This window comes from Hirundo rustica, chromosome 24 (assembly GCF_015227805.2).
Source record: "Hirundo rustica isolate bHirRus1 chromosome 24, bHirRus1.pri.v3, whole genome shotgun sequence".
In the NCBI taxonomy this organism is placed as follows: Eukaryota; Metazoa; Chordata; class Aves; order Passeriformes; family Hirundinidae; genus Hirundo; species Hirundo rustica.
In genome coordinates this window covers 3,484,098-3,511,616 of record NC_053473.1, presented here as the reverse complement: position 1 = coordinate 3,511,616, position 27,519 = coordinate 3,484,098, and the positions used below count along the sequence as shown (strand labels likewise).

General features: G+C 50.4%; 2 protein-coding genes across 3 annotated transcripts in view; one reads left to right on the top strand and one right to left on the bottom strand.

Moving 5' to 3' along the window:
• Positions 1-21,594, bottom strand: part of ILRUN (inflammation and lipid regulator with UBA-like and NBR1-like domains) — a 28,626-nt gene extending 7,032 nt beyond the window's left edge. Inside the window, exons 1-4 of the mRNA XM_040085340.2 lie at positions 21,368-21,594; positions 9,787-9,941; positions 6,417-6,614; positions 3,871-4,199 (exon numbers count right to left, since the gene is read on the bottom strand). Of these exons, the coding sequence (XP_039941274.1) occupies positions 3,871-4,199; positions 6,417-6,614; positions 9,787-9,941; positions 21,368-21,525 (840 nt within the window). The 5' untranslated portion in view covers positions 21,526-21,594. The remainder of the gene's footprint in view (positions 1-3,870; positions 4,200-6,416; positions 6,615-9,786; positions 9,942-21,367) is intronic.
• A 730-nt stretch (positions 21,595-22,324) lies between these two features.
• SNRPC (small nuclear ribonucleoprotein polypeptide C) lies at positions 22,325-26,859 on the top strand. Of its 2 annotated transcripts, none has more exons than XM_040085828.2 (6): positions 22,325-22,439; positions 22,640-22,682; positions 23,068-23,176; positions 24,486-24,575; positions 25,154-25,258; positions 26,505-26,859. In XM_040085828.2, the coding sequence occupies exons 1-6, from the start codon at positions 22,432-22,434 to the stop codon at positions 26,627-26,629; spliced, it is 480 nt and encodes a 159-aa protein (XP_039941762.1). In that variant the 5' UTR covers positions 22,325-22,431; the 3' UTR covers positions 26,630-26,859. The 2 variants fall into 2 exon arrangements, with proteins under 2 accessions (XP_039941762.1, XP_039941761.1); XM_040085827.1 differs by having other exon boundaries at positions 24,483-24,575.
• The last annotated feature ends 660 nt before the right edge of the window (positions 26,860-27,519 follow it).

Sequence of the window (27,519 nt, the reverse complement as noted above, 5' to 3'; positions counted from 1 at the left end):
AATGGATGTAACCACACAGTGACCAGCCCAGTGTAAAGCCCAGAACACCAGGATGGAAGGAGCTTCTATCCTCCATGGATGCAAACATTTTTGGGGCATCATCCTCATGCATAGAGACAGTTTGATGCCCTGTTTCCAGTAAAAGTATTTCTGTCTAAAGTTTACAGAGGTACTCCAAAAATCTGCAAATTGGAGGCCCTGGTTTGGGAGAAGCATGGCTCTAGAAGCAGCAACATTGAAGCTTGGAGAGGGAAAGCCAGTTAAAGGTTCCAAGGACACAGTTTCCCCCGTGTACAGAAAGCTGCCAAGTAGCTCAGCTCCACACAGAACAGAGGGAAATGGGGAGCATAATAAACACAGCAGGAAAAAAGGAGTTCAGATTTTAAAGGTGTGAACTCCAGATATGTTTTTATTTCACTGGGCTTTGAAGAGCAGCACAAGCAATGACCAGGACAGCCAGGCACCGTTTGCTTTGGTGGGGATGATGCTCAGTGTCCCGTCTGGGCAAATCTTTGCAGAATCACAACCTCCAGGTGCAGTTTTCTGCATGACATAGAGAGAAGCGATTCCTCAATTCATCTGGGCAGCAGGTTTAGATACAGATCTATGGATTTTACATAGAGATGTTAAATACAATCTAAGTGTCAGGATATGGCTATTCATTTCTGATCTCCCCAGACATGGAAACCTGTATATTTCTTTCCTCAGTTAAGCAATTAAACTCTAATTCCCAGGCACTGTAAGACTGGATCTCGGGTTTTTAATGGAAAAGCCAGTCACAAGAGAGCAGCAGTGACCATGCAGGGTTGCTATGAGACAGGAGTAAATAGGAGGAAGCTCTATCAACCTCAGATCTCTGGAGAATCCAGAGAAAGCAACTGGAGAAGAAAGTATCCCTGCATGGGGATTTCTAGGCATCCTATCCTGCACTTAGGCACATATTTACATCTAAGAACATGCAAAAACTCTACTGGGAACAGATTTAGTAACATGCTTCAAGCAAAGCCCTGACAGGCCCTGGCCTGCAGCCTCCCTGCAGTGTGTGTGGAAGGTGGGCAGGGAGCCCCAGGGAGGTGGGTGCCATAGCAGGAATAAAGGGCACACAGCATGTTCTAACCACACCACAGGTTTCATCTCACCCACTTAGAGGGAATTCTGTGTCTGGTTTTGTTTGTGTTTCCCTGGGGCACCCAAATCACACACTCTGCTGCTGTATAAAAGCATTTTGAATGTCTCCAGGTGTGAAACGCTGCTGTACTTGTCTAACCCAGCAGCAGATGGCACGTCAGCATCACCACAAACCTGACTCCAATGGGGAGTTCTAGAGGACAAGTCACACCTGCTCAGTGCACCAGAGGGAGAACTAATTCCGACAAGGTCTGGCAGCTTTGAGTATGTTTTACACCTGCAGATGCCAGAAACTGCTCGTTTTATCTCAAAGACTTCATGGTCTCATGCACTGCATGACTGGGTGTCCCCAATGTCTGTCAGCAGAGGAAGCCTCCACAGTCATCTGAGAAATATTTAAAGGTTTATTTTACTTCTAAATACAAGATATAGGCTCTTCTCAACACTTTAACTAAACCTGAACCATCTCCTTCGCTCACCAAATGGCCTGTCAAACATGACTGGGGATTCCCTCCCTCTCCCAGGTACACGAGAGGAGACAAAAATACCAGAGATCCTGCCCAAGATAAAAAAATCCAGGAATCTTGGAGTCTGTGCCACTGCCTAACCAACCCACGGTGTTCTTTTGTCTGCTCTAGAACCTGAAATAAAGCCTTTCACATCAATATTCAATCACAGGGCAGCAGCTCCCAATGCAGCAGTTCTCCTTCTCCTCTGCAGTAGCAGAGTACAGGTCAGATCCCCTGGGGATGTGGAGAAGATGGGCCAGGTAGAGCTTTTCCCAACGGGTACTGGAGCTCCATCTGCTCCTCAGGTAATTCAATACTCCTGACATCACCTCTGATAACCCATTTTCTGCTCCAGCACCATCCCCAGCTGGGGACACCATGCACACAAAGGGAAAAAACCAAACAAAACTGCATCTTCTTTTCCCAGAGGCCAGGTCAGGGAATGGAGGAATGTTCACCTGGCCATTTCAAACCAGAGCAGATGTCTGGGATATCCAACTCCCTTAAACTTGTTTATTACATAACCAGTATTGTACCAATATGAATACTGGGTCTGTGGCAGAAAACTTCCTGCCCTGGGCAGGATGGGCAAGGCTGGAACAGGACTCAGATCTTCAGACCTACTAGAACAACCTCCAAAGGATAAAATAATTTGTCTCAGTATGTCACAAATAAAAAGAACTGCAGTAGAGAGAAAAACCACCCAAAAATCAAGTAGCTTTTCCATATCCCCCACCCCCAACCAAAAAAAGGACCATAAAGTTGTCCCCTCTGAAGCCAGCAAACAAAATGTCTGCTTTAATCTCAGATAACCCACCTCGAATCCACCCAAAAATATTCTGTAAATACAAAAAGAAACAAACAACCCCAAAACAAAACAACCAGGAAAAAAGGGAGGAAAGGTCAGCTGCCCTACGTTTGGGGTTAGATTATAACCACCCCTGTTTCCTCAGAGCACGGAGCTCTGGGTTACCAGCTAGACCAGCTCACTTCAACCTAGTGACACCTCTCAGGTGGTGCTTCATTCTCCTGCTGGTTTTTCTCCCACAGCACAGCTGCTCCTTGCCACGGGCTCTGGTTCCTCACATCCAGCTTCTTTGATACCAGTCCCAGCCTGGCCCCTCGGGGAGCACCACGACCCCACCACGCAGCGACTTTCAGCACTGCCACTTCAGGTGCTGTTTCACTGACAGGTCATTTCCCAAGCCATCCACTCCACTGTCAGGAGCAGAGCCTGGCAGCAGGAGCCAGCCCACAGATGGTGTTTGGGAGCACTAAAGGGGGGCAATCAGGCTCACCCCACAAGTGCCGGCTGTAAAAAATGCACAGCCCTGGGGTAAAGGTCACTAAAACAAGATCCGCTGGCACGGGACAGGCAGGTCATCCAGGGAGGAACTAAAGTGCTGTAGGTGAACTAATATTAGGGCTTTATTAAGTCATTCAGCAACCAAGTGTTATTGTCCTACACAGCCTGCTCAAAGTACAGTAAAGCATTTTTAAAGGATTTTAAAAATCAAACTAGTTTGACATACGACAGTACACACCTACACATACTGCTGCATTAACAGGTGGATTCTGAATTGTAAATAATCCTGCGATTCATTTTTCACACACAAGCAAATAAAAACAGTCAAAATATCACTCAGACTCATATAGCATCCACCAAGCAAGCTTTTGAGAGAGATTTAAAGTAAAGATAATTTAAAAGTCACCTACAATTATGAACAAGACAAGGACACAGACAGGAACAGTTCTTTGATTGACTGTTCCTGCAGGCAGCTTCTGGGATCAAATGGTGAGCTCTGTAGTCTCCCCACACCAGCTAAAAAGAAGTTATCCGGCTAATCTGAAGTTTGAGGGTGTGGTTATTTGTTCTCTGTTCAAAATTATGTCAAACTCAGGACACATCTAGAGAGATATTTTGACTTATTTGCACACACAACCGGAGCAGGCTCCGGCCACTTGTGGTTACAGCACCCAAACAAGGTTATATAAATTTTAAGAAGGACTTGAAGCAAAAACAAAAAGGTGGATCTGGTAGAGTCTATCAGAGGCAAAAAAATATTTTAATATAACATGAGGAGTTGGCAGAGTCAGACAGTCAAATTCAGAACCTTCCTTAGCAGGTCTGGCAGAAGCAGAAGGAAAGGGCTTTGCAGTTTGGAAGGAAGAGCAATTACACACCTGCCAGGCTCCTCCCCTACCCGTTCTCCTGCTCGCCCAGGGCACCTACCTTACTGTACGTCACTACCGACAAGTTGTTCGAGTGACTGCTGGGGGAGAGATTTACAGAGTTTTGTGACAGTCCATTCTGATCTTGTTCGATTTGGTCAGGAGCAGGCCCCCATGTGTTTTTGTTGATTGTGCCTAGCTCGGAACCCCCAGGGTCTTTTAGGTTGTTTTCATCTGGTTGCCTGTTCTTCTGTGGAGAGGCGAATGGGTTAAAGTTTCCTTCTACCTTGCGATGTGGCTGCGTGTTGAACTCTGTTTCAAAGGATGACAGCTGCTGTGTGACACCCAGAAGTCCTCCAACTTCCACGCTGAGGATCACCCAGATGACATCTGTGGAAAGATTCACATTTGGATTGTCACTAGATGGGAGTTTATGCAGAAGGGTCAGAAGGAGTGAACGGCTTCCATCCTTTACATTAGCAAGAAAAAGACTTACTGCTTAAAGCACATTTTTACAAAGCCTCACCAGTACTGGTTCCAGTGTTCCCCAGTTTACCAGGGCCAGGATCAGCAGTTTGAATTTTAGGAGCCAAATGAGGACAGTGGGATTTTACCTCAGCAGCAAAGACTTGCTTTCTGGAACTCCACACTTTACCAGCGCCAGGACCCTCAGTACACACCACCAATCCCCCTGTGCACAACCCCCCTCACTGGATACTGTACACACACAGAGCACAGACTGCCCTGCACACACACACAGAGCACTGACCCCTGTGCGCACACACACACAGCACTGACCCCTGTACACACACACAGCACTGACCCTTGCACACACACACACAGCACTGACCCTTGCACACATACACACACACAGCAGTGACACCCCTGCACCCACACACACACAGAGCATTGACCCCTGCACACACACAGCACTGACCCCTGCACACACACACAGAGCACTGACCCCCCTGCACACACACACAGAGCACAGACTGCCCTGCACACACACACAGAGCACTGACCCCTGTGCGCACACACACACCCACCACTGACACCCCTGCACCCACACACACACAGAGCATTGACCCCTGCACACACACAGAGCATTGACCCCTGCACACACACACAGCACTGACACCCCTGCACACACACATACAGAGCACTGACCCCTGCACACACACACAGCACTGACCCCCCTGCACACACACACACAGAGCACTGACCTCTGCACACATACACACACGCACACACACAGCACTGACCCCTGCACACACACACAGAGCACTGACCCCCCTGCACCCACACACACACAGAGCACTGACCTCTGCACACACACACAGAGCACTGACCCCTGCACACATACACACACACACACACAGCACTGACCCCTGTACACACACACACACACAGCACTGACCCCTGTGCACACACACACACAGCACTGACCCCTGCACACGCACACACACACAGCACTGACCCCTGCATACACATACACACACCCCCTCCCCAGCGATTCCCCCCCCAAATACGCGGCTCTGGAGCGGCCCCGCAGCGCCCTCTGCTGCTCTCTCACGGCCTTGCGGTCCCGGTGCCGCCCCGGGCTGGCACCACCGGGCCCCCGCCCCAAAACGGGACGAATGTCCGGGCCCCGGGACCGCCGGGCCAGACCTGGGGGCAGCTGTGAGCAAAGCCACCAGCTCGGCTGCAGGGTAAGAGCCACGCAGACTCAGAGCCTGGCGGTCAAAGGGGTTCAATCTTCAAGTCATGGTCTGGCCAAAGTGACAATGGCAATGTGGGGACATCTCCCATTGTCCGGAGCTGGGAACCCTCTGGAAACCCTGGGAAACCCTCGGCTTTGTGAGCACACGGGACCAGCAACACAAACCGGACAGGCTGTCCCACCTGCATGGGGACATCCCTGCCCGTCCCTCAGGGACATGCTGGGTCCCCTCCAGACACTGAGGAGCCACGTGGCAGTGCCAGCGCTGCCAGCAGCCCCCTCTTTCTGGGCACTGGTATTTTTGCCTCTGTGTGCCAACACCTCTCACTCAAACCATGAAACTTGGGATACTCCCAGCTGCCAAGAGAGACACAAAGATGTTCTCAGTGTAAACTAAAGCTGGCAGAAAAGGGAGGGAAGGCAGCACTGAAGGAAGATGTTTGAGGTCCGGGCTGAAGCACCAGGCAAAATAGCCAAATGTGTTCTTTAAACAGAGAAATAGCTCACAGGGGATGCACTAAATCACTGCATCAGACCCTGGGCATTAACTTCTCACATGAGGTTTTCACTACTATTTTATCCTCATATGCAGTTCACAACATTAAGCAATGGAAAACTGGGAAAGAATCTCAACAAGGACCAACCAGAGAGACTCCATGAGAGCTGTGCACACCCTTTTGTTTTCCAGTTTTATGTAATCTGTAATTCGTTCCAGTGCTTAGAAAACACTGACCAAGACAACAAAGCAGTTCCCTTGATGTTTTCCTCCACTCTGTGCTCTGTACTTAGGCCCGGGGCTGGCAGAACTCTGCCCTCCCGCTCCGTTAGGGGCCCGTGGTGTCCCTGCTGTCCCCAGTGGGGCCGTGGGCTGCGAAGGGGCTGCTCACCTCCGTAGTAAAGTCCCGTGGCAGTGCACATCCGCCACTGTCCCTGATACATTCCGGCGGTGCTGGGGCTGCACATCTGCACGCTGACATCGGCCATCTCCTGCGGCTCCAGGGACCTCACCATCACCATGTTCACGTGGCCAAACTGGTCTCCACCGACATACTTCAGGCAAACCCCTGGGGGCCACGCCTCCGTCCCTGGGATTAGACAAGAGAGGGAATTACTGTCAGTGCACCAGGAAAAGCTTTGTTTGTGTAAGACTGGATGAAACCTGCTTGTTAAAACAGTTGTGCAATTGTTGGACGGTCAAAGGAAACCAAGATACGCAGGACACAGCAGCAGTAGATGCTGAGGAAGCCTGGTTTTCAAAGCAGGCTTAACTGGTGCATTTAGGGACCAGCAGAACAATTCCTATTTGAGCAATCTTTATGTTTTTGTTACACAAAAAAATTCTCAAAGTCACAGTGTAACAGCTTAAACAAAAAAATGCAACTTAACCTACACACACCTCCCCTTCCCCAGAGGCAGAGATAAGGGCAGGGCTGTGTTGTGTGCCCCCATTTCTGGCTCCCTCCACGAAGCTCCTGAACCATGCCACATCAAATACCTGTTATTTATACAAAGTGTTGGCAACATGTCCTTTCGGGGATTCATTTCTTTCTAAGCCTGTTAGAAGTCTCAAAAGGAACCCATAGTTTGAGCTGTAACAGAAGTGCCAGCTCTATTTCCTAAACGGATTTATTTCTCTCCTTGCATCAACCCTTTTCTCAGGCTTGTGCAAAGGTGGGAAGGGTTGTGAACACACCATTTATCTGTGGAGATCCATGTTTAGACTGCAGACACTGGGACTGACAGCATGACCTGGCTATCAGAGAGACAGAAAACAGCTCCTGCGTGCAGGCACCGCTGCCAAAGATAACAAATGCTGGAGCAGACAGAAAGAAAAAGCACTTCTGAGACTCATGAAAAATCAGTTTAGCACAATTTTCTTTTGCCTCTTCCCCAGTCACGTCACATGACTAAGCCAAGGACTGAGAACACCTCCTGCTCAGCTGAGGCTGACGGAAATGGCTACGGAAAGCCTGAACCACCACGAAGCCTGGAACTGCTTCGTCTGGTCCGAGGTGAGCGTCCTGGAGGCTGCTCTGACCTCACGTTACCTCAATCCTTTGCAACAGCTTGCCTGCTAATTTAATCCCTGTGGATACTCCACTGAAGATACGGCAAGGACTGGTTTTCTTGTCGAGTCCTTATTTGTGGAATTCACAACCCCACGGGGAGAGCGGGATGTACAGGAGCGCAGAGGGATGTTCAGCGTGGGGGATGAACCAGTACAGCTGCAAAGGTGCTGAGAGAGCAGGGCTCTGAAAGAGGAGCTGGCTGTCTGGCTGACCTCAGCCTGGGGCGTGGGGCACTTGAGCATGAAGCCTCATCTGCAGAGGTTGGCAGCCCAGCAACATGGTTTAATTTAAATTATTTATGTGATTTTTATCGGGTTTAATGGCTTTAGGCTTGCAAGGTGCCTAGAACACTGCAACTGATAAGCCTCATAAAATGAAATTACAATTATGTCATTCTATTCCAGTACACTCATCTCTCAGGAGATGATAAATTGCAGAGAGTGTCCTGCAGAGCCAGCAGCAGCTGGGGGCAGAGTGAGGAGAGAAAGCCAGGCTGTTAAATCCTGCAGCTCTTTCAGCAATGGTTCTACTACACGAACTGCCCTTTTGGCAGACAAGGCAGCACCGTTCTGCAGGTACCAGAGCAGGGCATTGTTTTTTACTGACACATATGAGAACCTGACTGTACTGAGCTCACAGCTCACATGCCTCAAACTGACAGTCTCTGAGCTCTGCCTGTCAAACTCATCAGACCTGCAACGCTCCAGTGACACAACGCCTCAGGTATTTTGTGTTCTAGAACTGAAGTCATGTAATCAAGGACTCCTGTAGAGCTGTTAAAAACCTCGGCGCTGCTTCAGTTATCTGCCTAACAAGTAGATATTATCTGGAAACACTACAGCCCTTTGATACTATACCTTAATTAAACCAAAGAATGGTTTTCAAGTGCTGCAGTCCTCCTCACACTGCACAGTCACAACCAGCATGTGAAGCTGCACTTCACTAACCCTTAGCAGCGTGGTTGTACCAAGCCCTGGCCTCCAGCACCACTGTTAGGCCATGGATGGATGGTCTGAAAAGCCAGATTCAAACCACATAGAAGCCAAAACATGTAAGCCTCGCCAGGAAATCCTAAATCAGGATGAGCCCCTGCCCTCATTTTAGAAGGCCCAGGACTTCAGAAGGTGAAACATTCCTAGAACAGTGAAACATCCCCTGAACTAGGATGCTAAATGAGGGCTGAATTTGCATCCAGGAAATGGCACATCTGAGGAACAAGGAAGGGGGGAGGGTGGAAGGGCTCAAGATAGAGGCGTATTCATAATACACACAAATTGAGATATAAGAGTGGAGAAACAAGACCAATTACACTTACTTGATTTGTAAGAGCTGCATTTGGGACAGTTATAAAAAAATTGCCTGTCAACTTTTCACAGTACTGGAGTTCAAGCAAGTTCCACATGTCACCCTTCCATTGTACTTTCAAACAAAAGGAGGCAGAAAAAGTACACTGAAATATTAAATCCTTTGTCCAGAACACATTCTCTATAAATCAGTGTTCTTAAACATCCCCTCCTAATTAAATAGTCTTAGATTTTTAGTGTGGTTTTAGTGTGGATATTCAGTCCAAGCAGAAATACTGAGAGAGCTGGACCTGACTTGTGATGACTCCCAACATCACACCTCGGTGTGGGATTGTTCCCCCTCACACAACTACAGGCAGTTCAATTAAATTCAGACACACAGTTTTAAATGTTCATGCAACATCCTGTCACTGCACTGCTGGAGGACAAGGGATTCCTTCACATCCATGGATCTCACTTTCCTCTCTGACTGCATCCCACCAGTTCAAGCACTGGGAATGCACTTTGCCCAGCCTCACTTCCTGGATCCCAGTCACTGCTTTGACTTATCTCTAACTGGAATGTGGTCTCTCCAGCCCTGCATCCTCTGTGTGAAAAGGCAATTCTGCCTGAAGTGGACCTGCCACATGACCCTTGTGTCACTGCCTCGTTTGTCTACAAGTTTCCTAGAGTTTGTTTGTGGTGGCACAAGGAACAAGACTGGTGACCTGACCGAGGTGCACATCCCGCCACAAAATGTTTGTGCCAAGCCAAGAAGGGGAACCTGCACAGGCTGGCAGCACCTCAGGGTGGCTCCAGCCCAGGTGAGTGCACAAGAGCTTCCTGCCTCGAGCCAGCATCCCTCCCACTGGATTCCAGCACCTGCTGCGTCTCCAAAGGCTCACCTGTATTCTGTATCCTCCACGTTTTTGTAAACTGGGTATCAGGAGGGATGGACTCTCCTTCACCTATGGTGACATCTTCCACGAATGACATGGAGGGGACATTGATATTCGGACTCTCGAAATCATAGTAGGCTCCAATGGCAGCTTGTAGATTCCTGGAAAGGAAAAAAGCACATTACATCCTGAAGAATAGATGGGTCAGGCCCTTTGCACAGATCATATGTCATCCTAAACAGTTCAGTAAAAATACCCAGACTGTAATAACTCTGCTGCTCGTGTGTTTTTTAAAAGCTTTTATCTCTTGCACATGGATTCTCGAAGATAATAGGGCTCAAAATACAGCACTTTTTCTTGCCAGGGACACTGGTTTAGATCACGTTTCTACTCTGCTTCTATTTTCCCAGGAAATCTTGGAATTTACAAGTCTCAGAGACCTCTACTCCAACAGTTCTTTATGAAACTTGCTGAACAGTTCAGGAGACACTGAGAGAAGGGCTATGTCACAAGAGGTAAACGCTGGGCAGTTTCTTCACACCAGTCTTGTTATCTCAGCTAATTTCAAAAGGACCAACCAAACCTCTCCATTTTATTTTGGCACACAAGGTCCAAAAGGAGCACAAGAGGAACAAAACATGAAGAATACTCTTCTGATAACTCTCAGGGTCAAAGGACATCAGTAGCTACAGATAATAAACTCCAGCCTCGCTGTTTTTGAAACATACCATCAGGTACAAACTGTTTATTCGTCAATAAAGCGCCTGTTCAGCTCTGGGTAGTCACAACTCGCAGGAACTTACAAACCACCTGAGTCAAAAGTTCTCCCTGAATAAAGATAAATGACAGTGCAAGTCTGTGATATATTAAGGACACTCAGAAATCAATGCTATTGATTCCTGAGCCACGGTGTAGCTACAACTCATGATAATTAATATGAGAAGAGGAACAGTCAGGCAGGAAGAGGATTCATGAGCCTTAGCTCAGTTCCACGATATACTATTAAGTCATTACGTAAGTGTTTGGCAAGTCATGTAATTCCTCTGTTTATACATGTCTGAGAGGTTATGGCCCTGATTTACATGTTGTGAGTGGGCGCTGTGAGAATGGAGATGAGTAAAATCTCCCCAGACGCAATGGGCATAACAACTGCTTTTTTTTATTCATGACTGCAGAAATCTGTGTTGCTTTTTTGAGCAGAATAGGAAAAAAAATCAAGACTTCAGGAACTGGGAATCACCATCTAAACCAAAGCCCTGTAGAAGCTGCTCTGTGTGGGCACAGTGACATATTGAGGGGCTGGAGAGTGGTGGGGTGTCATGTGTCCAAGTCAGAGAGCCAAGGTGAAAGCAAGAGAAACATTTGCAGTGTGACCCTGAGCAAGAGCAAACACAGGGCTTTGTGGGGCGGCTTGCCAGCTGGAAAGAGGCTTGAAACAGTGAGTAAAGAAAGTGCCTCCTGTTCAGTTCCTACAGTGTTCATGGCAAAAAAAACCAAAAACCAACATTCAAATCAGACATTCTGGATAAAATCTGAACTGCATGGGAGCAGTGTCACTTTCCCCTCACAGAAAATTCAGGGGACCTGAAGTGCAGCAACTGACTGGGAGGCAACAGCAGTGGGTAGAGCTGCACTGGGGGCACTGGGAGAGGACCCACAGAGCCCCTCAGTTTTGCAATCCATCCATCACAGCACCAGCAGCCAGCAGATAATCTCTGCGTGAGTCACAGGAGTTCCTGACATTCTGCTAAGGAGGCACTGGAGGAATGTCCTGCACAACATGGCCACGGGGATCGATCAGCAATTCAGCAACCCCAGCCTCACAGCCAGACCTTTGCCGTCCGTGCCGAGCGGACTTTGGTCCAACACAGGAGCCACCGGGTCCCAGGCAGTGGCCAGAACTCTGAATTCCAGAGCAGAAACCATTATTCAGCCCGAGGCGTTTTCTACTTAGGAGTGTCAGGGCTCTATTTAATCCCACCAGCTCAGTCAAATGCTGCAGGAAGGGGCCATGTCACATTAGCCAGTAAACAGAGACAAATGCTCAGTTTTACGTCACCAACCGCCTGTTGCTTATACACTGCACAAGATTTACATAACTCACACCAGGGCTGTGCCAAGAGACTCCTGCTCGCTCACCCAGCTAACACCATGAGCTGCAGCTTAGTTTGCACTAGCATTTCTTCCTGTAGTACAGCAATCCAAGGCAAAAGGTATTGTAGGAGATACAAAAGACAGCGGTGCAGCTCTTTCTCTCTCTAATCCACTACTACATAACTACATTTTCAGATGGACCACAGCATCTTGTGATTGATGGTTCTGGAATCGGTGGTACTGATGTTTTATCGACACTGAGAGGAAAAAAATAAAAGCTCTGAGGGGCAGATTTCTACTGCAACTCTTTTTGAGGCAGCCTGGCTGTGTTTGTTTGCTGGGCTGCAAACAGGCCTCAGAAGGTAGTGGGCTATTTGTGCACACAGGCCTGGGGCCAGCACTCCCATCCCGGGGTCATATTTCAGTGCGCTTTGCCATTGGGAAACAACAACACTCGTCTGCAGCATCGAGTTAAAAACTAACTAAAGAACAACGCATGCTGGTAACAGATTTGCCCCATTTGTGACCAAATATTCCCAAAGCCACCTCCCCACTCCCACCGTACGGTCTGTGTCATGGGGGATGTTTGGGATGAGCCCTTCTATGTGTTTCAATACCTCTTGGACTTCCCAGTAAAGGACTAAAAAGAAGCTTCCAGAAACTGAAGAGAAATTCACAGTGGCAAAAGCCAAAGTCAGGATGACAAAGCAAATCTGCCTTGAGTTCACGTTCTTTGACACAGACAACCGCAGGAGATAGGGACAGTGGCAGGGGCCATGCTCTGTGCCAGAGGCACCCCCAGTTCACACCTTGGCCGTGTTCTCAGCTCACCTGCACAACCACTGGCTCTGTCCCACTCCTCCCCCCAAGAGACAGTGCTCCTCCTCCTCCCTTGCCCCAAAACCCCCAAGATCAGCTGGAGGGCAGCACTCCGGGGAAAATGCCACCTGCAGAGGTGAACTCCCTGCAGTCTGGTGATGTGCAGGCAGCTGAGGCCAAGCAGCACACCCTGCACTCGCCCTTCTGCCACAGGCACAGCATCACTGCAGCCCACAACCAAATGTGACCCTAAGGACAGAGATGCATTAGGGCAAACACACTCGAGGTCCTGAAATTTCTCTACTTTAAAATACATATTTGGGGTTTTTATAGGTTTTTACCCTTGTGCCCAGCTGCATAGCCCCAGCTGCAGACACTGCAGGGACAGACACAAGGATCAGCCCTCAGAGGGTCCAGTCATCATCTATAGGCTTCTGCTCACACATCCCTGCCTGCTTGATTCCACTTCTCAGTGTGACTTACACCACACTGCTCACTACCCTCTGCTCTCTGCCATACAAAATAAATTACTATTATAAACCAAACAACTCTGCAAATCCAGCCAGTGTAATTGACATGATTGAGCTCTCCTAATTACAGGGGTGGCCATGCAGCTCTTTCTTCACAAGGCCCTCCAGGTCTCAGGCCCTCCTTACATTCCCAAAATTAAGCAATTTTTCCATTTTTAGAGCAGCCCTGGACTGCAGCAGTCTGTAGCCCTGCCACACTTACAGAGCAGGTCTGACAGGATCCAAGCCCTAATTCCCAGGAAAAGCCTGCAGTCACAAGTCACTCAAGTGACGGGGTGAGCCCAGCATTCAGCACAAAAACGTTCCTTTTCAGATCAATCCTGCTGCTCTGCTGCTTCATTTCAAGCCTCAGGAGCTAAATTACAATAGTCAAGTTAAAACCCTCTCTGCTAATAGTTCTGCCAACAACCCTTAACAACTCTTAAGTGATAGCAAAGAGGTGGCTCATCATGAGCCCTTCTTTCCCTTCCCTGTTTTTTCCAGGCAGCCTTTTGTTATGTTAAACCAATATATTTAGCCATTAATTAATTAAAGTAATTCAATGTTCAAAATTAAAAGAGACTCTTCCAAATCAGTTCACAAACTCGAGGCGTCCTTACACAACCTCCCTGTCCTGCACACACCCAGCAGTATATGGGTAAATGAAAATTGTCTTTTAATTGGTTGTATCGGACTTTTTTTAGGAAAATGAAGACACCGAAGCACCAAGGCTGCTGAGGCCTTAAGCAAAGCAGGGCACGGGCCCAAGACCCTTCTGCTCCCCAGAATGTGGAGAATTCTTTTAGCATAGAGTTCAGTATCTTGGAAGAAAAGCAGTACAAGCAGGTGCCTCAAACATACAAGATGAGGGACATTAGAATTTGAACTATAAATGTTACGGAAATCTGCAAGCTTTCATATATCGTCAAATTACTTAATAAGAGAGTCAAAGAAAAAGACATAATTTTTTAAACAGATTTTTTGGGGGGTAAAAATAAAAATCAAATCACAGCTTACGCTTAAAGTCCAGCCTGGAAATTTCCCTCCCTCTGGCTCCTGCCCATGCCCACAGCACCCACCATGGCCTGCAGCTGGAGAACATTGCAGGGCTCTGCTTCTCCTGAGCTGTTGGAGAACACAACACACAGAACGCTCCCTGCAATGGCACCTTCCATTTGGAATTTCAGGTGGGATGCAGCCCTCAGGTCATGCAGAGACAGCCAGCAATATTCAGCAGTATTGTTTAGGTAACAAATGGACTCGGTCATTGTAAGGAAGGTGCCAAGGTCTGTCCCTCAGCACTCGCAGGGTGCAGTGTTTTGTCATGAGCCAAGCAACTCAGGTGACATCTCCTGGAAATACACAATGTAAACTCTGGGCAGTGCTAAACAGCACAATAAAATCTCCAGCACAGAACACGTGATGTAGGACACCTCGGACTCCTTCTGTAACTCAAGTCTCCACCTTCACAGACCTCCTCTCGCTCTCCAAATGCAGTCTGTAACCAGGCACCACAGCACCCCATAAGGTGTCTATTGTTAAAAAAACAAAAAGAAATAGTGCAGCAGATGGACAGTTTCCCACTCCCAACTAATGGAACTTCTCTACACGATACAGGGGGAAGAGACTAAAAACGCATATGGGAGACATCCAAGTGAGGCAACCCCTTTTGTCTCTTAATTTCCACAATCTTAGTTGGATGTTCTTCACCTCAGCTCTTGGGGACCTGGATTGCTGATACTGCAGGCTGGGACATCTCCAACAGCTTCTATTGCTCCTGAAACAGGAGATGCCTCCCTCCAAGCCTTGGAGAAGGCTGAAGGGGATGGGGGAAGAGGCATGCACATCATGCTGCAGGGAAGCACTTCTACCTGGAGCTTTCAATTCAAACGTTCAATAGGGATGACACACGGCAATTAACTGCAAAGTCTTAAGATGTTTTGAAGGGCTGGAATTTTAATGAGTGAATATCTTTTAGCAGACAAAATTTCAGAAAGCAAAATTTCTGTGTCAGTTTTCCTCGTTCTTGACTCCTCTTACACTAAAGTTACACTAAATTCTATGTATGAAGTTGGGAAACTACCTTAGAAGATGTCTGATGATGGAAAAGGACCACTGAGGGAAGCTGAAAGCTCTAAGCTGAATTTACACAGCTGAAGGCAGGGTGAAGGGAAAGATCTGGCTAATTTGAAGCTTATGTATTTTTTCAGATGAAGACACAGAAAAACATTTCATGGTCTTAGTTGAAAGCAGCAGTTCCACATACAAGCAGGGTGTTCTAGGAAGGAGACAGAAACCTGCGGTGACAGAAGCAATCCTGTGTCTGCAGGAGCAGCATGAGGAGAGAAACTGAGAGCCCACAGGAGGGGCACAGTGTCCTCAGAATTCACCTTCTCTGAGCAGCTTTAATGTGCACAGAAACACCAAGAGCAGCTGCTGAAACCTTCCCGAGATACCTGCACAGGGCTGAGCAGAGTGAAACACCTGAGCACAGTGAAACACCTGAGCACAACCCCTTGCCCAACAGCAGCACCACAATTATGGTGCTACAAGCAGGAGCCCCCAGAACCATCCCCAGCAGCTGAGCCCTCCCAAAGCAGTTGGTCCCAGAAGCTTTAAGTGGGGGGGGGTAAAATATCCTGAGAATGTCCCAGCAGGAGCTGCCACTGAAAACAGGCAACAGCTCTTCCCAGTGGAAAGTCATTGAGAGCTGCCAGTACACAGGAGATTCTGTAACTGCCAATTCCTCAGTACAAAATATGTTACCCATCTATAATTGTCTGCAGGAAAGTGAAGGGGGATTAAGCTACAGAGACGGTCTGAGAACAAGTCTGGACATGTAAGGTAGAGTCCAGCTGGACCAAAACGATGTTGTACCCAATTCCCAATTCTGCTACAGTTACCTGCTTATGCTTTCATGCCACAGGCACCAGATTTTTCAATGCTTTGTACCTTGGAGCACAATTACAGTATGTTCCATTGTTATAAATACGGTATCTTTAGAGTCTAGATTTCATTCAAAATAATCAGGTCAAACACTTGAGTTGCTCCGGAGAAGAGGTGTGGGTTTGGGGTTTTTTTTTTTTAATGCACTAGATAAAAGCTTCTAAGAAAATATTTTTAAATTGTTTAATTCGGTAATGTTGCTATTTTTAGCAGCATTAGGAGACAGCTGTGGACACAGAGAGGCAGCAGTCTGGGATGGTTCACAGGCACTAAGAGACATCCACTGTGTTCCAAGTGAGCCACAACAGACCAAACAGTTTAAAACCTCTTTTCCCTCCCCAGCCCAAGGGTGTAAATGACCCTGCACCCGCCGCAATCCACAGAGCTCCCCAGACTGTCCTGGAGACAGCACATCAGCAACCACCAGATCTGCTTCTGGGGTGTCACTTCTGCCTGTAAAGACAGCGTGTCACCCTGGGTTAGAGTAAGATGGACATCAAGTCCAGAGTCTCAGCTTCCTTCTTCCCTACTAAAGATTATCAACACCCCATCAATGTTTTGAGGCAACCCTTCTCACCAGATTTGGCACAGCTGGTCACCATAAACAAATATTTAACCTGACCATAACAAATGTATAACCTGACCAGAGTCACACCAAGACACAGATTGCTTGACAAACGTGTACTGAGTCACAGAAAGAACACGGGACTCTGGTCTCTGTCACCTGATAATGATGAGGGGAAGCAAAGGAACAGGAACTCCCACCCACTGCTGTCACTGCCCCATGGATGCTGGGTGAGGAATGAAAACCCACAGGCATCCCCAGGGAAGGATGATTTATTCACAGAATCAGGTCTCAGTTTCCTGCCTCCTCCATGACATGAGGATTTCCCCACCAAAGAGAAGGGGTGTCAAAACTGAGTTCGAGGTCTACACAGAGCAGTGCGGAAGTTTTCCTCATATTTGTCAGAACATGGATTCAGTGAGAAGAGCAGCCCAAATATCTGTTCTCAGAGGACACCTGCATGCTGCAGGTGTGTGCAAACACCTGAGGTTAAAAATCAGGAGCAATGCTGGTGTGAGCCACTGTGGGGAACACATCTTGTGTGAGTGAATCCCCTTGACCAGAGCTGTTCTGCGAAACTCCGAGTGTCCTGACCTGTTACACAAATATACCTCAAGTATTTCTCTGACTACACTTACACTTTGTATAAGTCATGAGAAAAGCAATTACTCCTCTATCAGCTAAACCATGTAGACCCACAATTAAGTACATCCACTTCTGGGCAATACAAGAGTTTCACTGGATATAAAGAATTTGAACAGCACACCCACAGGGATGGAAATGTGAATCTATGAGGCAATTGTAGTACAGAACTGCCCCACACCTGACATGAGAGAGAACAAGGTTTTACTGCAGATTTCCAGAGATAAACTTATCTTCATGCAAAACATCACAGCTCGGGAGTAATAGTTAAACCATGACACAGCTACAAATTCTATTAAACAGATGAAAAAAACCACAAGGATCTCCAGAAGAGATCTGTCAACCTTACAAATAATGACCTTTTTCACCTAAAGCTGGATCCAAAAGGCTTTGTTACAGTAATGCTTTTTTTTTTCCCACCACACAATGGAAATCATCATTACCTGACACATTTCAACTAAATATCACACCTACTGCTTAATAAAAATTCAGCTTTCTAAACAAGAGCTAAAAAGAGAATGTAAAGAAATATTACATGTAAATTATTGAAATATACATTAGTTCTTCCAAACTGGGAATCTCTGAGGCAGCTACACTAAAATATGGATTTTAAATCCACCACCATTAGTTACTTCAAACTAATTCACTTTCTCACGGAATTAAAGCAGCTCCAAGCCTCTCACCCACAAAGCTGGCACACACTCCAATTAAAGGAAAATCATTCCTTTTTCTTGTCCCAATACAATTGCCACACCAGCTTTAAAGGAATCCAATGACTTTTATGGAGTTCCAGGAGCTCCTGTGAAGACAAGCCAAGGCCAAAGGGGTTCAGACCCACTTCTGCCCATCTCACAGATCACTGTGGAGCTGCAGGCAACACGTGGGACTTCACTGCACCACAAAAATCCCTCCCACCTGTGGTGGGGCCCAACATCTGCAGGGGAGGAAGCAGAGCCAAGGTAACCGAGGGGGATTTGATCCTGGATGCAACAGTGGCAAAATGCCCTCCCCACTCCACTGCCCAAGGTTTCCTCCCAAGGAAGAAACGTTTCACCACCAGAACAGTTCATTTTTGGTTCTGCTTTTTGAACAAAGAAGTTCACTTTTGGTTTTAGGCCGAAAGCGAAAGCTCAGCCTCTCCCTCTGCAGCCTCTCTGAATGGAAAATAAATAACTTAATAGTAAAGCAGGATGGTGCTGGGGAATGCACAGCCAGGATCACAGGAATCAGATTTATGCAGCAGGAAGGCAAGAAGTCAGCACAGAAACTGACAGAACTCTAGGAAAGTGTTTAATAAATACCAGGGAAAGACAAAGGACTTAACCTGTATTTCCTGCAGATCAAGGAACAGCCTCTGAAACTTTGGATGTGTATGTTCAACCAAAGCATTTCTGCAGCACTTAATAAAGCCAGCTGGCAGTGCCTTAGCACTGCCCAAACCTGACAGAGGTCTGAAGGGGCACTGGGAATTCCTGGGGACGGGAGAAGTGGACACAGACTTTTAGAGGCTACTGACAAGTATTCCTCCCCAGTCAGCCACTAATTTTCCCCCCCAGATTGGCCAAACAAGCTATTTAAAAATAATTCCTTTATTCCAGCAGTACTGCTAATTCACTGTAAATCCTCTGACCACAATTACTAATGATGCTGTTGGAAATGATCTTTCAAAGCACATTAAGCTCTGAGTGTTCCCTACAGTACATGAAAGACACTAAGTGGGGAAGGAACTGCGGGTCTGGAGATGACAGTTATTCACAAAGAGCAGCTTTCACACCTGGGAACAAGTTTAGGGAAACTATTTATGTCTTTATTAATTAACTCACAGGTGGGACATTGCTACAGAGAACCTGGAATACCCAGTGCGTGCACTTCTGCCACCCCACCATGAGCTCCCTCACCATTTCCTGCAGGTGAACATAAATCTCGATGCAGAAGGAAGGGATCATCCCTGAACGAACGTGCCATGCCTTTAACACTTGGAAAAGTGATCTGACAGTGTCACCAAGACAAATTATTTGCAGGACATGCTGGTGCCAGGAGGTTCTAACCCCAATCCCAGGCCAGACAAGGCAAACCTGGTAGGGCACCTGAATCACCTGGGCAGCGTGGATGGCACAGGGCCCCTCAATGACACGGGAAAGGTGCTTCCAGAACAGGAGCACGCGTCCTGATTGTCCCTGCTGAGGGACAGCGGGGTCAGTGCAGGGTCAGCCCAGCACGGCCAATGACCCTGTGGCCATCCAGGAAGGGGAGGGAGCTGGGCAGTGGGACGGGCACAGGGCACAGCTGGAAACTGGACACAGCAGCAAAAGGAATACACTGAGCTGGGGGAGAAGGAGCAGTCTCTGCCAGGCTGAGAACGGGCACTCACACAGGCTCTGAGCCCTCCCAGAGCAGTCCCAGCCCCTGTTTGTTTGCGCACACACCTCAACACCCTAACAGGCACATGCCCATCCAGACACAGACTTATCAATTAGCACTTCAGAAAAAAATGTGAAAACGGATGTTTTCAGAACCAAACTACTGAAGTTGGGAAATTAAGGCTACTTTAACCACTTTTTCAAATTAACATTTGAAAAAAACCCTTGGTTCTGAGGCTGGATTTGAAATGCTGTTATTTCAAACAAGAATTCAGTATTCCTGAATGAAAAAGAGCTGCTTTAGAACAAACCAGGAACACTTTGGCTACACAGAGCATCTTCAGGACTTACTTTCAGGTTCAGCTCTGCTCCCTTCTCTCCCCAGAAACCCAAAGAACCCCCAGGATTACAGGGCAGTGTCAGTTTTAGTCATACCACCAACACAAGGATGAGATGGGAAAGCATATTCTGCTGGGAACCATCCGTTTCTTCCAAGCAAACTCCTCGAGACTTTCTTTCACATTGTGTCAGCTTACAAAACACAAGGAATTACTTGCTATTCCCCTACTCCTTCTGCAGATGCTTATTTGCTGCTAGAATTCATTACAGAGCTGTATGATGAAGGAAAAGCAAAACCAAAAAGCCAACAAAGTTGTCTTATCACTGTTTATAAGCTCAACAATTTCACACAAGTTTTCTCCCAACTGTTGATATCCTGACCTCCCCTTGGATTTCAGTTTTCAAAGCCGAGGTTTCTGGGTTTGATGTTCCACCTCTAAGCAGAGCTTAGCCAAGTGATCTCTGGTCACCGTGTCTAAACACACAGCACTCATTTGCTCTCCTGCAGCCCCCACCCTGCAGAGTTTTTAGGACAACACACTTTGGAGATGAGCTGAGAGGTGCAAAACGAGCCAAACCCCCCGACTCACAGAGCAGCTGCTCCACAACACCCTTTTCACAGTTCCTGGCCTCACTGCACCAAACCAATCCTAACTGCTGTTTTTCACCCTTGTACTGAATATCTCCCCTGTTTTTCTCGAGCTACAGCTTCCCTGATAACCCATGCCTACTTTTTCCTTGGGCAGTGACACAGAGCCTTTATCAAGACAAACACACACCCGAGAGTCAGAAGATTTAGAGAGACTCTTAGTCCACAGACGGAGACTGAGTTTTCCCCAAACACCCCAGTAACTCTCACACGTGTACCGCGGCTGCTTCCAGGGTCCTACAGAGCCTTTCTGCCACAATTTCCCTTCCTCTGAAGCTGCCTGAAAGTCGGGGCGACACAGCCCGTCCCCGCGGCTCACACGCCCCGTGTATCTGCTCGCCACTCCAACAGTTCCGCGGCCCTCGGACCGGCAAACCGGCAAACCCGCACCCCGGGCAGGGGCCGAGAGTCAGCCCCGTCCGCCCCGGGCCCGTCCCGCTCTCCCACCGCCATGGGAGCCGCCTCGGGCCCCGCGCCGCCCGCCGGGCCCGGGCAGGGGACAGAGGGCCCGGCACAAACACCGCCCGTTCCCCCCCGCCCTGGCGGCGCCCGGAGTCCTGGGGCGACCGGGCCGGGAGGGGTTGGGGCCGGTCCCGCGGCGCCTCGGCCCCGCGAGCCCCCTCAAGCCGTCCCGCCCGCACCCCCCCCGGCCCCGGGCCCGCACCAGTTGGTCATGTCGAGGAAGAAGGCGCAGCCGGCGGGGCTGAGCTGGAAGCCGAGCAGGCGCTGGAACTCGCCGATCAGCACGTCCTTGTCGGTGGTGCCCAGGCAGCTGAACTTCTGCATGAGCTCCGCGTCCAGGTCCACGTCCATGCCCTCCATGGCCGGGGGTCCCGGGGGCTCCGCGGCCGGGCCGGGGCCGCCTCAGCGCCGCGCGCGCGGGGGGGGGGCGCGCGGGGGCGGGCGGGCGGCGGGGGGGGGCCGGGCGGGAGCGGGTGCGCGCGCGCCGCCGCCGCCGGAACTGCGCCTGCGCCACCCCGCCCCACGGCGCGCGGCACGCGACGTCACCCCCGGCCGGCGTCACCCCACGCGCGATGCGAGGCGGGGCCGCGCGCCCGCGGGGGCAGGGAGGGAGCGCGGCAAGGGCGAGGGGGCGGGGCCGCGCATGCAAATGTGCGCCGCGCGTGACGAGAGGCCTCCGCGCGGCTCCGCTGCGTCACCGAGGGGCGGGGCCAGCGCTCGGCTCCGCTCACGCTCGCGCGTTGCCATCCATATATGGCGGCGAGCGCGCGTTTGTGTATGCAAATGAGCTGCCGTAACGTCATGCGCTGTCATGCAAATGAGAGGGGCAAGGCTCGACGCGAGCCCCCCCAGTGGTTTTTTTCCGCCTAAAAATGATGTTTTTCCTGTAGTTTTCGACCGCGCGAGGCTGGTCCGTGCGCGGCTCGCGATCGGAACCACCGGGTGTGTTTCGTGAGGAGAACACAGAGAACGAGGAGAACACGCTTTGGCAGCGCCCTGGGCCCCAACGAACCCTGCGCGCCGTGCGCCGGGGGGGGCCGATGCCGGCGCTGCCGGGCCTGTGGGCGGGTGATGGTGGCGTGACCAGACAGGGACGGGCGCGGGACGGCTCCACCTGCCGGGCGGAGAGAACAACAGAGCGGAGCCCATTAGCTGTCACTTCCGGGTCCTACGGCAGCCGGCAGGGGTCATGCGGAGAACGGCGACGCTGTGTGACGGCGTCACTGCGCGTGTGCGTCACTTCCGGCTGGCGGCGGCGGGAGCACCATGCCCAAGTGAGTGCGGGAGGCCGGGCCGGGGCTCCGCGGGGGTCCCGGGCCGGGCTCGGTGCCTCTCCAGGGTCCCGGTGCTCCCCGCGAGCCCAGGGCCGTGAGGGGCGCGGATGACCGGGCGGGCCGAGCCCTGGCGCCCTGTGGGCTCCGTTAACGCTCACAGCGCAGAGGGGGCTCTGAATAACAAGGCTTTTCCCTGGCAGGTTTTACTGTGATTATTGTGACACGTACCTCACCCATGACTCGGTGAGTACCAGAGCCTCGGCTTTAATTCTTTCGTGCGTCAAGAGCGTTAAAATGAAACTTACCTCGGCTAAAAGCAGGTCCCGTGAGATGCAGCCGTGGTCCTTAGTGTTTTCCCCTTCCATGCAAAAGAGAGGGAGAACGTACCATGTCCCTGGTGTTCTCCAGCAGGGCAGTGGCAGGGTCAGAGAAGACATCTGGGGAGAGCTCAGGGCAGCCTTTGGAGAGTCAACACTTATTCTGTGGATAAAACTGTACATAAAGGTTTTGCACATCACCCCTCCTCAGGTTGGGCACAGAAACAAACCTGCTTTATGCTGCTAAATTACCCATATTTAAAATCATAATGAGTACCCGGTAACGTCAGTGTTTTTGTGACTTTTCCCAGCCCTCCGTGAGAAAAACCCACTGCAGTGGCCGGAAGCACAAGGAGAATGTGAAGGATTATTACCAGAAATGGATGGAGGAGCAAGCCCAGAGCCTGATTGATAAAACAAGTAAGGCCAATCTTTCTGTGAACCTGGCTGCCTCCCCATTCCTTCCCCCGCCTTTCCCCCAGCTGCTGTTCCCTGCTTCCACCTTGACTTTTCCTCACTTCCCTGGGGAGTCTTTGGCCAGTGAGTCATGAGTGAAAACTTGGAGTGTGGATCTTGAGATCCTCAGGTTTTGGGCTGTCCTAGGGGAGCCTGAGAGCTCTGCCTACCCCACAAGAGCTGAGGTTCCCTCCCAGGGCTGGTGGCAGTGGCTCCATGTCACTGTTCATGAGGGCTCTCAGTGCCACCTCTGTGATATCCTACAGTACTCTCAGTGATATCCTACAGGGCCACATAACAAACTTGTGCTGCCTGGCAGTGGCACATGGATGCTAAGTCCATGGATAAGAATTCCAAAAGATAGGAAAATGGGCATTGAAATGTGTGGATTGCTGCATTTTTCACATGCTGGGATTGCTTGCCCTCAGTTCCCAAGTGATGTTTTTTCCTGGCACTTGAAGGCTTGACTGAAGTGTGGCATTGTTTCCTCTGTCACTTCAAGAGGTCCTTTTTCCTCTGTGAAAGAAATACAAGCCCCAGGTTAACTTTATGGCAGCACACCTTGGCTTGTAGGATGTCTCAGGTTGGACAGGATCCCCAGGGATCATTGATCCCGCTCCCAGCTCCGTGCAGGACTGCCTAACACTAAACCATGTGACCAGCAGCAGCATCCAGCTGCTCCCTGAGCTCTGACAGACTCAGAGCCGTGCCCACCTCCCTGGGGAGTGCTCAGTGCCCAACCACATCTGGCTAAAGAGTTTTCCTAAAATGTCCAGTCCAAATTTCCCCTTACTCATCCTCGCTCTATTCCCCTTTGTCTGTTTTCCTTGTGATGCTTCCAACTTCCCCATCTTTTGCCTTCCTTCCAGTCAATACCAGTGGAGTTTCTCCCCTTCCTTGCCCCCATTCCCTGCTCCTTGTCCCGTTGCCATTCCAGCACAGCATGTCCCGGTGGAACGCTGCGGATCCCGCCACATGGTTTGATTTCCGTTTTCTCCTCTCCCACCCACCCTCCTGCCCTGCCTGGGGTGTGACGTCCATGCAGGAGCTCTCTAGTCCCAGCTGTAACAATAATTGTCTCCAGGAGTCTCAGGTGCTCCCCAGGTGCCAGGGATGTGTCCGGCGTGGGGACAGCAGCGCACGCAGCATGACGCGACCGCGGGGCATGACACGGACGAGTGACCCGGCGCTTCCTCGGCCTAGTAACTGGTTTTTTTTTTCCTTGGGATTCTTTCTTTCCTTTTTTTTTTTTTTCTTTTCCCCCCCAATGTAGCGGCTGCATTCCAGCAAGGGAAAATTCCACCGACCCCGTTCTCGGCGCCGCCTCCGGCCGGAGCCATGATTCCGCCTCCTCCCAGCATCCGTAAGTTTGGGACAGTTTGGGACAGTTTGGGACTGGGATCACGGCTCTCTGGAGCTGTATTGCTTGTGACCTCAGCTTGGGAAGGAAAGGCCTTTTAGCTTGAAGCCAAGCCATCTTGAGCTTGTGCTCCCACGGCGTGAGGAAATTCTGTGGAAGAGCAGTTCAGTCCTTAGCGTGTCTGATTTCACTGAGTGCACCAGAAGCAGTGACAGCCCCTCATTCCATGGGGGTTTCCATGCAGGTGGCTCTGTGAGAACTGCACCGTGGGTTGGTTTGGGTTGGTTTTTCTAAATAGAATCCCTCTGGTAACCTTTTACCCTTGAGCTGATGAAGGGCCCAGAGCCCTCCCAGCCCCAATTCCTGCAGCTGGCAGTGGCAGCTCCTTGTGCTGGGTGTGCACAGCTGGATTTGGTAGCCAGCATATCCCTCCTGTGGTCACTTCCTAGCACCTGGAATCAGGGCTGGAACGGAGGCAGTTGTAAAGCCACTGAGGCATTAGTTAGTGCTGTGTGCTGTGAATAACTGCAGTGTCCTTTGGTGGCTGAGAGTGCCAGTGTGTAACTGTTGTGTCTGTCCAGCTGGCCCCCCCCGGCCCGGCATGATGCCAGCCCCACACATGGGGGGACCCCCAATGATGCCAATGATGGGCCCACCCCCTCCGGGAATGATGCCAGTCGGACCTGGTAAGTCTGGGATGGGGTAACTCTGCCATGGGGGGCTGGCTGGGGGGCTCTGGGTGATGTTTCCGGTCCCCACCATCTGTTGGGGGCTCAGTGCTGGGCTGGTCACACCTGTGTCGCTGTTATCCTGCATGCGGAGACTACAGCAATTTAAAAACTACTCATTAAAGCCCCTTTGCTTCTCGTTGAGAGTCACCAACCCCCTGTGCAGCTGGAATTATGGCTCTGGGAAGTTGTAGCTGTTCTCCCTCTGCTCTGAGCAGTAATTGTTTAGGAGTTTGGTGCCTCCAGGTCTCAGGTTTTGCACAAGAGGTACATTTTTTGCACTAAATGAATTTGACTCTTTAAAGCATCTCAGGGGAACGTGTTCCGGAGAAACAATGGGCCTGGAAAAGGCTTTATCAGAACTGTAAACTAAAATGTCTTTGATCCATTCCACTCCTGAGCTTCCTGGCATCTGAAGAATTCTCAAGGGATATCTTATTGGAGCAGTTCCCAGAACAAATTTGTGGGAACACACATGTGCACTGAAAGTAGTGAAGCGTCTTTGCAATTATTGTCTTGCGCTTGAAAGTGCTCTGGAAGTGTTTTTAAAGGCACAAGATAAATGCACAACCTGTGATATTCAGCAGCCTGGCAAAAATAAATGGCAAAGTGGGATGGAAACCGTTATTTCAGGGCTGTGCAGTAGAGCCCCTGCTTTTCCCTGGCAGAGCTGCTCGGTGCTTCTTTGTGAGCACATGGGATGGTTTGGCAGCACTTTTCTCCAAATTAACACTTTTCCAGATCAGGAATTAAGTTCGTGTGTCTCTTGAGTGGCTGGAAATAAGTTGTGAATGTTGTCAGAGTGGATGTGTAGGCCAGGACCTCGGTTCCTCCTCTGCTGGTGGCTGGGCTGCTTCAGGGAAAGGAATCCATCTCGGCAGCTGCCAGATCAGAGCTCACACGCTTGGAAAATGGGAGTTCCCTGGGGCAGGGTAGAGAACCTGCCCACTACAGGGTGAAATTTCCCCCATCTGAGGGTGGTGAGACAGATGCTGTGAAGAGAAGCTGCCCCTGGATCCCTGGAAGTGTCCAAGGCCAGGTTGGACAGGGCTTGGAGCAACCTGGGATGGTGGAAGGTGTCTCTGCCCATAGCAGGGGAGTGGGAATAAATCTTTAAGGTCCATCCCAAGCCATCCATTTTCTACCATGAGTGGGCAGGTGGTGCTCCCAAGAGCTGTTCTTTAACCTGTCTTTCCCCTGGCAGCTCCTGGGATGAGGCCACCCATGGGAGGACACATGCCAATGATGCCAGGGCCCCCGATGATGAGACCCCCCTCCAGACCCATGATGGTGCCAACCAGGCCGGGAATGACCCGTCCAGACAGATAAAGATGGAGATGGAGCTGCCTTTTCATATTAGGACCTTCCCTAGACCTGTGTCCCTGGGGCTTTGTACTCGGTGTGTGGAGGGACTCTGCTGTCACTTCAGCGTGTGGATGGACACGCCCTGCACTGACTTGTACACAAGTCTGGCTTTTTGTGTGTCTCTTCAATTGTATTATTATTTTCCTCCCCCACTGAATGATAAAAACAAGAATAAAGCATTGAGGTTGTTTCCATATGGACTCAGAGCCTGGTTCTGAACTCTCTCCTGGGGAAGAAAATAAGGGTGGGGAGCAGTGCTGGGCTGTGAGGGAAGGTCAGGGCTGATGGGGGTCCTGGGGGAAGCCCTGGGAAGGGGGTCCTGGAGGATCCTGGAAGGGCAATGTCAGGTTGGTCCTGGAGTGGGCTCCAGGAGGGGCATCCTGGAGGACCCAGGGTGGGTCCCTGGGGCTCCTGGGTTGGTCCTGGAGCAGGTCCTTGGATGTCCGGGGTCTCAGTGCGGCCGCGCCCTCCGTGCACACGCCCGGAGTGCGGCTGCGGCGGTGCGCTGCGGGCAGGGCTTGGCGGAGGGCAGTGCGGGAAAGGGCCGGGGGCAGGCGGTGGAGGGCGGTGCGGTGTGGGAAGGGACGGTGCGGTGCGGGCAGGGCTTGGCGGAGAGCAGTGCGGGAAAGGGCCGGGGGCGGGCGGGGCGGGGCGGGGCCCGGCGGAGGGCGGTGCTGACGGGGACGGGCGGTGCGGACAGTGGGCGGTGCGGAGCGGAGCGGGGCCCGGCGGAGGGCGGTGCTGACGGGGACGGGCGGTGCTAAAGGGGACGGGCCGTGCTGAGCGGGGCCCGGCGGAGGGCGGTGCTGACGGGGACGGGCGGTGCTGAGCGGGGCCCGGCGGAGGGCGGTGCT

Coding starts and splice junctions, on each gene's coding strand:
- SNRPC (XM_040085827.1), top strand. Junction 24,576..25,153: donor TCCGCCTCCTCCCAGCATCC/GTAAGTTTGGGA, acceptor GTGTCTGTCCAG/CTGGCCCCCCCCGGCCCGGC. Junction 25,259..26,504: donor AATGATGCCAGTCGGACCTG/GTAAGTCTGGGA, acceptor TTCCCCTGGCAG/CTCCTGGGATGAGGCCACCC.